At 53.4% G+C, this 11,866-nt stretch overlaps 3 protein-coding genes across 6 annotated transcripts; 2 read left to right on the top strand and 1 right to left on the bottom strand.

Annotated features, from left to right (window-relative positions):
• The first annotated feature begins 216 nt into the window (after positions 1-216).
• On the top strand, positions 217-1,470 carry PRR30 (proline rich 30). The gene has a single exon (XM_063078768.1). It carries the CDS (start codon positions 217-219, stop codon positions 1,468-1,470), a length of 1,254 nt encoding a protein of 417 aa, XP_062934838.1.
• Positions 1,471-2,622: 1,152 nt separating this feature from the next.
• Positions 2,623-6,574, top strand: PREB (prolactin regulatory element binding). 4 transcript variants are annotated; one of them, XM_063078100.1, is made up of 9 exons: positions 2,635-3,005; positions 3,596-3,788; positions 3,972-4,066; positions 4,388-4,468; positions 4,572-4,696; positions 4,894-5,067; positions 5,228-5,300; positions 5,480-5,639; positions 5,825-6,574. In XM_063078100.1, exons 1-9 carry the CDS (start codon positions 2,871-2,873, stop codon positions 5,917-5,919), a joined length of 1,131 nt encoding a protein of 376 aa, XP_062934170.1. In that variant the 5' UTR covers positions 2,635-2,870; the 3' UTR covers positions 5,920-6,574. The 4 variants fall into 4 exon arrangements, with proteins under 4 accessions (XP_062934172.1, XP_062934171.1, XP_062934170.1 ...); XM_063078099.1 differs by having other exon boundaries at positions 3,972-4,192; XM_063078101.1 differs by lacking the exon at positions 5,480-5,639 and having other exon boundaries at positions 2,634-3,005; positions 3,972-4,192; positions 5,825-5,878.
• An 18-nt stretch (positions 6,575-6,592) lies between these two features.
• Positions 6,593-11,866, bottom strand: ABHD1 (abhydrolase domain containing 1). The gene is given in 14 exon segments (XM_063077752.1): positions 6,593-6,804; positions 6,925-7,087; positions 7,191-7,230; positions 7,408-7,517; positions 7,519-7,582; positions 7,717-7,802; positions 7,805-7,825; positions 8,214-8,329; positions 8,332-8,394; positions 8,397-8,422; positions 8,767-8,901; positions 8,903-8,925; positions 11,757-11,821; positions 11,824-11,866. Coding segments are annotated over 14 exon segments (1,167 nt in total).

Here is an 11,866-nt window from a genome sequence, read left to right as displayed (position 1 = left end):
GACCAAAGCTCCTGCCTGAGCACCTACTACAGAGCCTGGTGCTAGAGGGCTAGATGTCTCCTTGGCCTGCCACCAACATCAGGCTGGAGCCACACTCTGCATGCAGAAGGTGGCCTTGATTTCTCAGCCATAGCTGGCCTCAGAGACACTGGTCCTGAGTCTGCTAGATCTCCAATTCCTGGTCTTGTCATCCCAGTCCCTTCTGGATTGAAGGCAATGTTGCCTCAAAACAAGGAGCAGGTGCTGCTAGAGAAGGCAGTGCCCCTGGGGCGCCCTCCTCAGGGCCTCTCACAACTTGTGGACTCCCCTCCCCACAATCTACAGCCTTTCTCTCCCCATCAGTCACTTCCTCCCTCCCACCCAGCTTTCTCCTCTTCCACTCAATCCCACCTTCCCTTCTCCCCTCCTCCACGGTCCCACTCTCCTGGCTTCTCTTTCTACTCTTTCGACTCAAATTCTGACTTTGCTCCACAATCCTGCTCTTCCTTTCTCCCAAGTTCTCCCAATTTCTTACACAAGAACTACCTCCCTCTCCCCCTTCCACGTTCCTCCTCTCCCTCCAACCACCACCAGCTACTCCCTTCTGCTCCTCCGACTCTCTCCTCCTCTCTCTCTCAGCCACAGAACTCTCTTCCCCACTCACGTTGCCAGTCTCCTTCCTATCCCGAAGACCTCCCCGGCTCCACGCTCACTTCCGCAAGCCCTAGCCTTCCTTCTCGTGGGGTCCACTCTAACAGGCAGACATGGCGCTCGCCTCAGTACAGGGACACCGGGTCCCCTGGGGTGGTGGGGGGATGTGTGGAAAGCGAGAAGGACCCTGCAGAGTTCAGGGACCCAGGGGCCCTAGCCCAGGCCGTGGTAGTCCACCTGGGGCACCGACGCATCGCACACGACCTGCGGCTACTGCTTTTGCAGCGCCTGTGGCTAGGCAGAGCCGGCCAGGCCCCAGTCATGGAGTATCCTATATGCCTGGTGTGCCTCCGGCCCCGCAGCCCCTCCTGTCCCATGCCCAGGTACAGGACTGTACCCCGGCTGCTCGCTTTCCCCCAACTGCTGCCCTGTCTGCAGGGCCAGGAATCTGGACCACTCCGCATAGGCATCGGCTTCGGCCTCCGCCTGCCTCAGGGACTGGCCAGAGCTTTGCATCTGTTGCCAGAAAGAAGGCCGGAGGAAGTAGGGCCCTTGGGCGAGGCTGCTCAGGCCAGTGGGTGTCAAGTGCAGGCATCTCGGGCCCCAGCAGCTCAAGCCCCAAAGGCTCAGGCCTGGGCAGACCTAGCCCCAGGCACACCCTCCCAGACTGGGAGCCTCAGGTCTGCAAGCCATCAATTACTAAACTCCACCCAATGTTCCGGGTCTCCACGGCAGGTGCCAAAACAGGCCACTGCCTCCCCAAAGCCCAGGCCGTCCCCTTCCCCTGCCCCAAAGAGGCCTGCCTCTCCAAAGCCCATTCTCCAAAAGTTGCCATCCTAGCCCCAGAGCCACGTAGGCTCCCTGGAGCACCCCCTCCAAACCCCACCCTCCCTGTCAAGCACCAGATCTCGGGGAGCCCCCGAGATACCCTGAAGGGCTGGCTGGCTGGAGGTCAGGTGTGTTCTCCTGCCCTGAACCCTGGAAGCCCCCTGTGGAGTCTGCTCTCTCCTGGCTGAAGAGGACCAAGGACATCCGAGGCCCCATTCAGCCTTCAGTGTATCCAATAAAGCCTGACCCTGTGAAACTGGCGTTTGTGTCCTCCTGAGCCCACAGAATGGGTGGCTGTAGCTACAGGGGTGTCAGTCCCCAACAAGGCCCTTTGGGGGAATGTAGGGGTCAGAGGAAACAGAGGGGCCAAGGAGGGCAGGTGCCATGTATCTAGGAGGGCAAGGGACCCACAAGGCCTTAGCACCTTAGATATGCACAAAGGGCTCGACCAGGCCCTTCACACATATGATCCAACTCTGTGGGACAGATACTGGCATTCCCAAAGATGAAGCCACTGGGCCCATAATGCGCCTTAGGTTAACGAGGATGCAGCAGCAGTCTCCCTGCAGAGAAGGAAGATCAGAAACCCGAAGGCCCCCTCAGGAGGGTGGGTGTCAGGCACAGACGACACCTGCCCGGAGCCGAGTTGCCCCTCTCCGAGGAATGAGAGGGGCGCGGCACCCCGCCCCCAGCCCTATGGCGCCAGAGCCAGAGTGCGAAGCCTCGGGAGAGGGAATGGCCGACCGCCACCTCTGCCAACTGTGGAGGACAAGTATTTTGTTAAGGTCGATAGTGGTTTCCTCGAACCAGGAAGCGGTGGATTCGGGGTTTGAAGCCAGGTTTATTTTTAAATCTATGCTGCCTCCCGTAAGAGGCAGAGGCACCCGTGGTTTCTGGTGTGTGACCTTGGACAAATCCCTGCGGTCAAACGTAAAGGCTGCGCTCGTACTTGCCGGCGCATCACTCCTGAAGTGGGGGCAGTCTTAAGTCGAGGATTTCTTCCTAAAGGTTTACTGACCCTCACTAACCTCTGCGAGTTCCCCCTCCGCCGCCGGCCGCCCTGCACGGAGAAGGCGGAAGCTGTCGTCACAAGGGGGCGGAGAACCCGGTCCCTCGCCGGGTTCCGCGGCCCCGCGGCCCGCGAGTGCTGACGCGTCCTGCGCTTGCGCGGAGAGAGCCGCGGCATGCGTGCGCGTGCGCACTGAGCGTCTGTGGGACCGCGTTAGAGCGGAGCGGAGACACGAACACCCTCGCGGGCTTAGAGTTTTGACAACCCCGTGGGTGTGAGAGGGTTCGGGAGTCCTCCTGGAGGCGAGGGCACCGAGTTCATCAGCGGTCGGGGCAGTAGTCGAAGGCCGGGCGCGGCATGTCCTGGGCGCTGCGGTGCGGGCAGTGAACGCGCGGCGGGCGGCATGGGCCGGCGCCGGGCGCCAGAGCTGTACCGGGCTCCGTTCCCGTTGTACGCGCTTCAGGTCGACCCCAGGGCAGGGCTGCTCATCGCTGCGGGTGGAGGAGGCGCCGCCAAGACAGGCATAAAGAATGCCGTGGTGAGAGCGCAAGGGGCCGGGTCAGGCCACGGGCTGAGGGCGACTGCGGGGGGGCCAGGGGTCGCGGGGGCGGGCCGCACCCTAGCTTCGGGCCCTCCCCATTTCCAGTGGGGAAACCTGCCTTTCCGGGCACCTGGGCGCGAATTTCAGCCGAGAACTACTCAGCGGGCGGTTGAGAGACTCCTAAAGAAAAGTGAGAATTGCACACAGCGCTGCGTAGGCAGGAACGCTTCCGCTTGACCTGGAGAGCTCCAGGGGTCTTATCCAGGCCTTTTCCGGGGAGGCCGGAGAGTCTGGTCTGTCTGTTCTCTAGTAGCGGCGAGAGGGGTGCATTTGTCCTTTAAGCAAGGTTCCTTCACTCTTCTGAGGTTCTCCCTGTTGTTCTGTAAACTGAGGGTAGTAGTCCCAGCCTTGTTTGCTGTATAGATTTGTGAGACACAAATAAGAGAAAAAAAGTCTGGGAAAGCCTTGTGAACTAGAAAGCACAGTAAGCAAAGGGGTAAGACATCAGATCACGGGATGTAAGTTTGCCCTTCATGTGCTTTCTGGGCACCCCTGAGCCTTGCTCATCCAGGTTCCCCCTCCCACAGCACTTTCTGCAGCTGGAGCGGATTAACGGGTGCCTGAGTGCCTCCTTGCTGCACTCCCACGACACAGAGACACGGGCTACCATGAACTTGGCATTGGCTGGTGACATCCTTGCTGCAGGGCAGGATGCCCATTGCCAGCTCTTACGCTTCCAGGCCCATCAGCAGAAGGGCAGCAGCAAGGCCGAGAAGGCAGGTGAGGAGTTCTCTCTCTAGCCTTCTGGGAAAAGGGCTAAATGAGTAAGATCTCTCTCATCTTGGTCTCTCTAAAGAAGTGGGGTGGGGTTATCGTAGCAGGCTAGAAGCTGTATACATCTCCCATGGAGAGAGGTGCCAGTATTACCTACTAATGGGACCTGGCAAGCTGTTTGTGTTGCAGGTTCCAAGGAACAGGGGCCTCGACAAAGGAAGGGGGCAGCCCCAGCAGAGAAGAAATCTGGAGCTGAGACCCAGCATGAGGGGGTAGAACTCAAGGTAGAGAATTTGAAGGAGGTACAGACAGACTTCAGCCCTGAACCACTGCAGAAAGTTGTGCGCTTCAACCATGATAATACCCTGCTTGTCACTGGAGGGACAGATGGCTACGTTCGTGTCTGGAAGGTGTGGTTTTGGGGAGTTAGGGAGGATGAATGTCAGTAGCGGCGAGACCAAAATTATGAGAAACTGAACATACATGGCTTTTGGGAAACTTGTGAGTGAAGTCTGTACTGAGTGGCCATTAGAAGAGAAGAGGGGTGAGGATCATAGTGTTCTTGCTGCATACAGGGACTAACCGTGGTGGTGGTTTGGCTGTAGGTACCCACCCTGGAGAAGGTTCTGGAGTTCAAAGCCCACGAGGCAGAGATTGAAGACCTAGCGTTGGCGCCTGATGGCAAGGTGAGGGGGATGGGATGAGGTAGGAGAAAGTAGGTTGTTATGCTGCTTGCCCTGTGAGTGGATCCCCTAACTGTCAATTCTTCGAATCTTTATTCCTGACTAGTTGGTAACTGTGGGTTGGGACCTTAAGGCCTTCGTGTGGCAGAAGAATCAGCCAGTGACACAGCTGCACTGGCAAGAAAATGGACCCACCTTTTCTACCACACCTTACCGCTACCAGGCCTGCAGGTGTGAAGATCCTGGAGGGTGGCTAAAAGAGGCCCAGCCCAGCTGTGGTGGGGGAGTAGGAAAAGACGGGGGTAGCTGGGGAGGATTGTGGCCTTGTCGGGTGTTACTACAGACCTGACCAGGGTGCAGAAGGGCACAACCTCTCAGGAGGGCTGGGCAGTCCCCAAGGACTAAACGGCCCCTCATCCGGCCCCCAGGTTTGGGCAAGTTCCAGACCAGCCTGCTGGGCTGCGACTCTTCACTGTGCAGATTCCCCACAAGCGCCTGCGCCAGTCCCCTCCCTGCTACCTCACAGCCTGGGATGGCTCTACCTTCTTGCCCCTTCGGACAAAGTCCTGTGGTCATGAAGTCATCTCCTGCCTCAACATCAGGTGTGAGTCAGTGTTGGCTTGGCTGAGGGGGCGGGGGGGTGTCCCTGGGGGAGCTTGGGAAGTAGTCCTGCCTGAGTCCTTGAGGACCATGGTTGGTGAATGAAGGTTGCTGCACAGGTCTCCAGAACAGTGAGCACTTTACTGTTTGTTATTGTTGCAGTGAATCGGGCACCTTCCTAGGCCTGGGCACCGTCACTGGCTCTGTTGCCATCTACATAGCTTTCTCTCTCCAGGTAATGGGGTGGAGGTTGGCACAGCCTTGTGGGAGGACTGTAGGCTTGCCTCTACGCCAAGTGCAGGAAGGAATCTGGCCCAGCCTGTAGAGGGAAGGCCTTCTAGGGATAGGGAGCACGTTTTCCAGAAGGAAGGTTCCCAACTGGGCCTTCTCTCACACATTTTCCTCCTGCCCCAGTGCCTCTATTATGTGAAGGAGGCCCATGGCATTGTGGTGACAGATGTGGCCTTTCTACCTGAGAAGGGTCGTGGTCCAGAGCTCCTTGGGTCCCACGAAACTGCCTTGTTCTCTGTGGCCGTGGATAGTCGTTGCCAGCTGCACCTGCTGCCCTCACGACGTGAGTCATTTTTGGGGGGATGGGTATATTACCTCACCTTTAGCTGTAGCACAGACTTGACCCCTGGACAATGGGCTGCTTGTTTGCAGCCATCCACTCTCTCCTTGACTAATAGGTTGAGGGTTTTGGTCTTCAGGCTGTGAAGCCCCTTTGCCAACTGACCTCTTCCCTTACCCCTCCTGCAGGGAGTGTTCCTGTGTGGTTGCTGCTCCTGCTATGTGTCGGACTTATTGTTGTGACCATCCTGCTGCTCCAGAGTGCCTTTCCAGGTTTTCTGTAACCTCCTTGCTCCCTGAGAATCAGGAGCCTAGACACTGCCACCTTCTAGAGCACAGTGGAGGCCTGGATACCCATTGCTCACTCTATTTGGGTCCACAGCTGAGGTTGCCTCTGCTGAGACTTGACAGGCACTGCCTGCCCTTCCCAGTTACAGCTTGGTTGTGGCCCTGTGTGACTGTGGGTTCTGGGGACCCTGTGTTCATCATCTGTGGATCCACCCAGGACAGTGGTATCTGAAGCATAGGCCATGTAACCTGCCTTCTTCTCTCTGCCTACCAGAGGTTCCAGAGTTGAGCTTGTCCTTTCTCCAGAGACATGTGAAGATGCCCAAGAGCCTGGAGGCACTGCTGTCCTTCCTGCACAAACAATGAGTTTCTTCTCTCCACACAGCCTGTGGCCAGTTGCTTTTCACACAAAGCTCCTGGCATTTTCTGGCACAAGGACTGTCTTGACACTTGCTGTCAGGGTAGGAAGGGCCAAAAGGAAGACTCAGGTAGTAATTTATGGGTTCAAGTGGATAGCGCCAAGCCAACCAGGCTAAGCATGCAATAAATTCCTGGGTAGTCCATCCCTGCCTTGAGAAAAGGGAAGATGAACTTCAGCCCATTAGGCAGGAAACATTGGTATTTAATAAACAAGGGAAGACTGAACTGAAATCCCAAATGGTACTCTTGTCATTTCTTTCTGTCCTTAGAAGGTGAGCAAACCCTGAGGTCAGGCAGCTCTGCCGGGTGCTGGAAGATGGCTCTGGCATACTGAGGCAAGAGGCAGCTCATGTAGCACTGCTGCCAGGGGAGCATCCCTTCCAGGAAGCTGATGTGGCCGCCCCAGGCTGTGATAGGCAGTGCAATGTGGAGAGAGTGTTGGGCAGCCTCTAGGAGAAAGGCTGGGAGAGGGTCAGAGAGGAGGTCAGGAACCCTGGCTTTTACTGAGGGCCAAGGCTCTTGACACTTGTGCCTCCCAGCCCATTTTCCTTGGGGCCAAAGCCATGATTCGGGGTGCTCACCATAGACTGGGGAGAAAGGGTCATCTGCAGTGAGGCAGAGCACAAGGATCTGGATGGCATCTACCTTGGTTCTTGGGCTTGCTGCTTGGTGGTAGGAAACACAATTCTGATATCCAAAGGCCAAAGATATGTAGCGCTCATCAAACTGGTGGATTGTGCAGGCCTGCAGGTGATGGAAGTAGGATAGGGCAAGATGACACAGAATGGGAAAGCAGTTGAAGATTCATTTGGGAGGCAGGGGGATGGTGAAATTATATCTGTAGCACAAAGTCTGTGTCCACCACCTTTTCAACCACACTTCTGTTTCTGTGAAAGAGTACGTAAGGGTTTGGCTTGACTCCTGAACCTGACCTGAAGCCCCCAACCTCTGTCTTATGTCATGCGTGAGAAAGCTCAGATAGGGACCTGATGAGCACTGGGAGAGCCTGGCATATCTGCCATCCTACCCTGCCTGCTGCCCCCTCCCACTTGCAAAGACCCTACCAGCCCACAAATTAGCAGAGCCTGGCAGTGAGGGGCTGACTGAAGAGCAGTGAGTTGAGTGGGGTCTTCAGGGAATGGGTGGTCTCAAAGGAATCACAGCATGCAGACAAGAGTCAGTGCTACCACCACCCATGCAGCCTGCCTGGCCTGTGCCAGGTGATTTGGCACCAAAATCCTGTAGGATTGGACAAGGGGCTGGGAAAGAAGGGTTTGCATTAGTGAGTTGGGACAGGAGGAGAGGGAGAGGACATGGAGGAGGAAAGAAATAAAGGAAGACTGGGCCCCTGGATTAAGCCTGGCAAATTTTACCCTCTGAAAGAGATGCTCATGGCCAGCAGTGGAACTTGTGCGTCGCAATGTTTTATGTGGTTCACAACTGTCTCTAGGTCTTTAGTATATTGCTGGCACAAAAAACCCTGTGGGTTTGAGGTCAAGCCCTGTCACTGGGTAGGGAAGGGGAGGCCCTGGCCAGAAGGTAGGAAAATGTAAGGGCTCGGAGGTGGAAGGGAAATGGGAGGATAGGTAGGTAGGTAGAGGCCCACGGCCAAGGGTCACTAAAGGGAGTGGGTGAAGGGCTGCTATGAGAAAGGAGGGTACTCACCAGCAGTTCTTCCCTACGGTAGCCCCAGTTATTAAATACAACAGCCCCGTGGCACACGCAAGTCCATCTTAGCCAGACCTTCCCTAGAAGCCCCTCTCCCCTTTTGGTAGTCTTCAGGAAGACCCCTGTCAAAAGACTCAGCACTCTCCATATCTATCAGGGTGTGAATTGACTTCTCCCTATTACAAGTTCTCAGACCACCCACCTCCTCCTGGGCTGTGCCCATACTCCACCTGTTGCCGTTCCTCAAAGCTTGGTTAACTAGGCGCAGGATGTGTGCTTCCTGGCTGCTGCCTGTGATGCTGGGAAGCAGCAGCACAGGGGCTGGGTGGCAGGGTCGGGGTGTTGGCTGTTGTCAGGGAGCTCGGCCCAGTCTAGCAGGAGCTGCCTCCATCTGGAGTTTGGAGGACTCCACTGTGGTTTTGGAGAAAGGGTCCCGTGAAGATACTATTAGGAATTTGATGTACTTCAAAAGGATTACACCCCTGCCCCACCCACAAACAAGGCCCATAACTTCCCATAAGCATCATTTGAGAGCATGCTTCATGTAAAACAGGCTTGCCCAAGGTGGAATGGAAACAAAGATCAAATATTACCTCATGGGTGTCCAATTATATAGCTCTTCCATATATCCATTCATTGTACCCTCCACACACTGAGGTAGATAGGGCAAATATTACCCTCATTTTAAAAGAGGTAGGTAGGTTTCCCCTAGATAACGTGCAGCTTCATGTTCACCCCATTTTGTCCCTTCTTACTTCTGGTAAGGGAGTAGGGGCTGTAACTGCAGGAGGACCTGGAAGATGCTTTGTAGTGAGCCCTCAAAACACTGCAGTGTGGTATAGAAAGTCTCCACAGTGACTGGATAGTGTTGCTCCAGGAAGGCCAGAAACAGGACCAGCCACAAGTAAACGCATCTGTAATCACACAACACAACTGCCTCACTCCTCTGATTTCTTGCACCAAGCTATTGAGGCACCCAACACCAGAGGGTGAGTGACCCCCTCTCCGGAGGCCAGTCTGGAAAACACGCTGCTTTGTCTGGGGATGAGGTAGCCAGCACCAGTCTGGAATGGCCAAGTCACCTCTGATAATAAAGCCCAGCTAGAGCCCCCCAAAACCCCAGTCCTGAAGTGTCGTCTCTCCTGAATTGACACTGAACTGGGAGCTGCTGCAGCTGACTGGGTGCCGACTCCTCTGCTCAGCCTATCCATGGCCCAAACCCATTTGAGAGAAATTAATATAAAATAAACAGGCTCAGCTGATCCCCATCAGGAAGGGTTGGGTTCTGAGCAGGTGCTGAAGAAACAGCGCCGCCATTCAATCTGCAGCTTTGCCTTGCAGTTCAGTTATCCACCCTGTCATTTTTCTGAGACTGATGCTGGCCATTCTAGCTCCTGATTTTAGCACCCCATTGTCTGCATATTCCTATTGTTCCCTAGTGTGTGTGCTCACTCCCCAAGGGCTTCTTTCTAACGTGGCACCTCATTTTCCCTTACTTGTGGGGTCCTTGCTGTTAGATCACGCTCTAAAGGAGGAATAGTCCTAATGTGAACAGATTTTTTCTTCATGCCAGCCAGGGAGAATGTAACAGGGATGGGATAACAGGATCAGATGAGGTCAGTGGGCACTGAGCCCTGACTTTCAACTTCTCTGCATGGTTCTTCTGGATAGACATCAAGCGAATGAGACAGCTTAGCCATATAGAAGGCTTATAGAAGATAAGCCATATGAAGCCAAAAGACCTCGGGCTCAAGAAAAGAAACTGCATTTCTGTAGCAGGCCCTAAGGAACTTGAAGCCCAGATTCCTCTCTCTTCTACAGTCCAGATATTCAAAAGTGGCTAGTCAAATGGTAAACTAGAGAGGGCAAGTTGATAGTGTGACTGTTGGGAGATATGACTTGGACTCTGGTCCTTCAGCCCTGGAATAATAACAGCTATGAGTCATTGTGTGCTATGTGCAGGCACTGGCCTAAGCCTGACCTTACAAGAGATTTTTTAATGAAGAAATTATGACAGAGGTTAAGTGGTTAGCCCAAAGTCACACAGCAAGCAAGAGGCAAAGCAGAAATAATAATTATAATATTGGCACTAAAACTTGTACGTAAAGTCTGCTGAGCACTCATCATGTTCCAGGCATGGTGCCGAGCACATTACGTGATTTTATCTTGTGATTTTCATGACAGCTCTGTGAGATAGGTACTGTGATCCCCCTATGTGAATACGTTTGAATGTTGAATAACTCTGTCAAAGGTCACCTTGCCAAAGCTAGTTAATGGAAGAGCTGGAGATTCAAAACCAGGTCTATCTGACTCTAGAGCCTGTGTTGTTTAGTCACTGCATTGTATTTCCTCCTAATTGCCAAGATTTTGAGTTGCTATCAGTGTTTGAAATCCTTGATCAAACAGCTAGGTAGTGTAGAACAAGACTATTCAATTAATTCACAGGTTGATTTATGTGGATTAGTTCCATTTTAACTCTCGCAAAGTGTCTCTTGACTTACTCCTGAGAATTAATTAGTAATATGCCTTCAGCTGCTGTGGATAAATAAGTATCAATCCATTACCATGAAGAACAGTCCAAATTCCGTGTCCTCAGGGCCTCCAGAATGGCACTTTTCCTGCACTTTAAGCAGTATTTGGAAGTCAAGAAAGGGGTTGGAGTATAAAGTGGCAGATGCCCTGACTTCTGTATGGCTGGTTGCAAGCAAAGGAAAATTAGTTCAGGATAGTTCTGATCTGAAATGACTTCCACTATCCGGTGAGGCCTGCACAGTATTATGAGGTTTGTATTTTTTAATTGTTTTATTAAGAAAGACTTATTTGGGCTGAGCCCGTGGCGCACTCGGGAGAGTGCGGCGCTGGGAGCGCAGCGACGCTCCCGCTGCGGGTTGGGATCCTATATAGGAATGGCCGGTGCACTCACTGGCTGAGTACCGGTCACGAAAAAGACAAAAAAAAAAAAAAAAAGAAGACTTATTTTATAAATAATACATGCTAATGTAGAAGGCTCTGAAAATATAGAAAAGTCTCGGTAACACTAAAATCTCCTATAGATCTCTTTAAAGTATTTGAATCAATAGGTTTCTTAGTTGATTCATTTACCTAGAACAGAGTTCAATGAAGATTCAAAGATTTAGCTTTTCCTGGATGTGTAAATTACATATTTTATCTAAATTTCAGTGAGAAAATCTCCAAGTTCATAAAAATCATCCTCTTCAGACTTTCTTACCGTACTATACATGGAGAGCTTAGATCTTATAACAGGGCTGGATGAGCAAGGACAGGTAGGGTTATCCATCAGTCCTGAGCTAGGCAGGGGACCTCAGCCAGTTATTAAGGAAAGCGAAGCCCTACTAAGCCAATGGAGGTGGTGGTGGGAATTAGCCACAACCCCCTGGCTTCAGTGCAGCAAATGAGAAACTCAGCTGGACCACCTAAAAAGAAAAGGAAACATAGTGTAGACATCTCTGACACCTCAGGATGCCTTCCACCCTTCCTTTCCCCAAATGTTTGTCCACATAGTAAAGAGCAGCACCCCTCTGGTGCCCGAATGGCCCAGCTAGCATGGGGAGCATGTGGGGTGCAGAGGATCTAGGAAGGCAAAGAGCCAACTCTATTAGGTGACAATAGCACATTTCACTTGAGGTGGGAGACCCAACCATCCCAACTCCCGCAAAGGGCTGGAAGCTCCTCCTGCACCTGAGTGTCCCAAGCCCGCCGGCCAGAGGTCTGGACCCACACCCACCTGGGGCACACATGCCCAGTAGTAGCCCAAGTAGTAGAGGGCAACCCCAAGAGCAGAAAGAAGACCTCTGCCTAGGTGACATTCTGGGGGCTCAGGGAGAAGCTCAGCAT

Source organism: Cynocephalus volans, chromosome 14 (assembly GCF_027409185.1).
Source record: "Cynocephalus volans isolate mCynVol1 chromosome 14, mCynVol1.pri, whole genome shotgun sequence".
In the NCBI taxonomy this organism is placed as follows: Eukaryota; Metazoa; Chordata; class Mammalia; order Dermoptera; family Cynocephalidae; genus Cynocephalus; species Cynocephalus volans.
The sequence above is the reverse complement of the archived record's forward strand: the minus strand, read 5'-3'. Positions and strand labels throughout refer to the sequence as shown.

Excerpts from the sequence above, each read along its gene's own strand:
- PRR30 (XM_063078768.1), top strand. The coding sequence starts at position 217 with ATGTTGCCTCAAAACAAGGAGCAGGTGCTGCTAGAGAAGGCAGTGCCC.
- PREB (XM_063078099.1), top strand. The coding sequence starts at position 2,871 with ATGGGCCGGCGCCGGGCGCCAGAGCTGTACCGGGCTCCGTTCCCGTTG. Across the intron at positions 3,789-3,971 it reads CAGCAAGGCCGAGAAGGCAG|GTTCCAAGGAACAGGGGCCT; the intron begins GTGAGGAGTTCT and ends TTTGTGTTGCAG. Across the intron at positions 4,193-4,387 it reads GCTACGTTCGTGTCTGGAAG|GTACCCACCCTGGAGAAGGT; the intron begins GTGTGGTTTTGG and ends GTTTGGCTGTAG.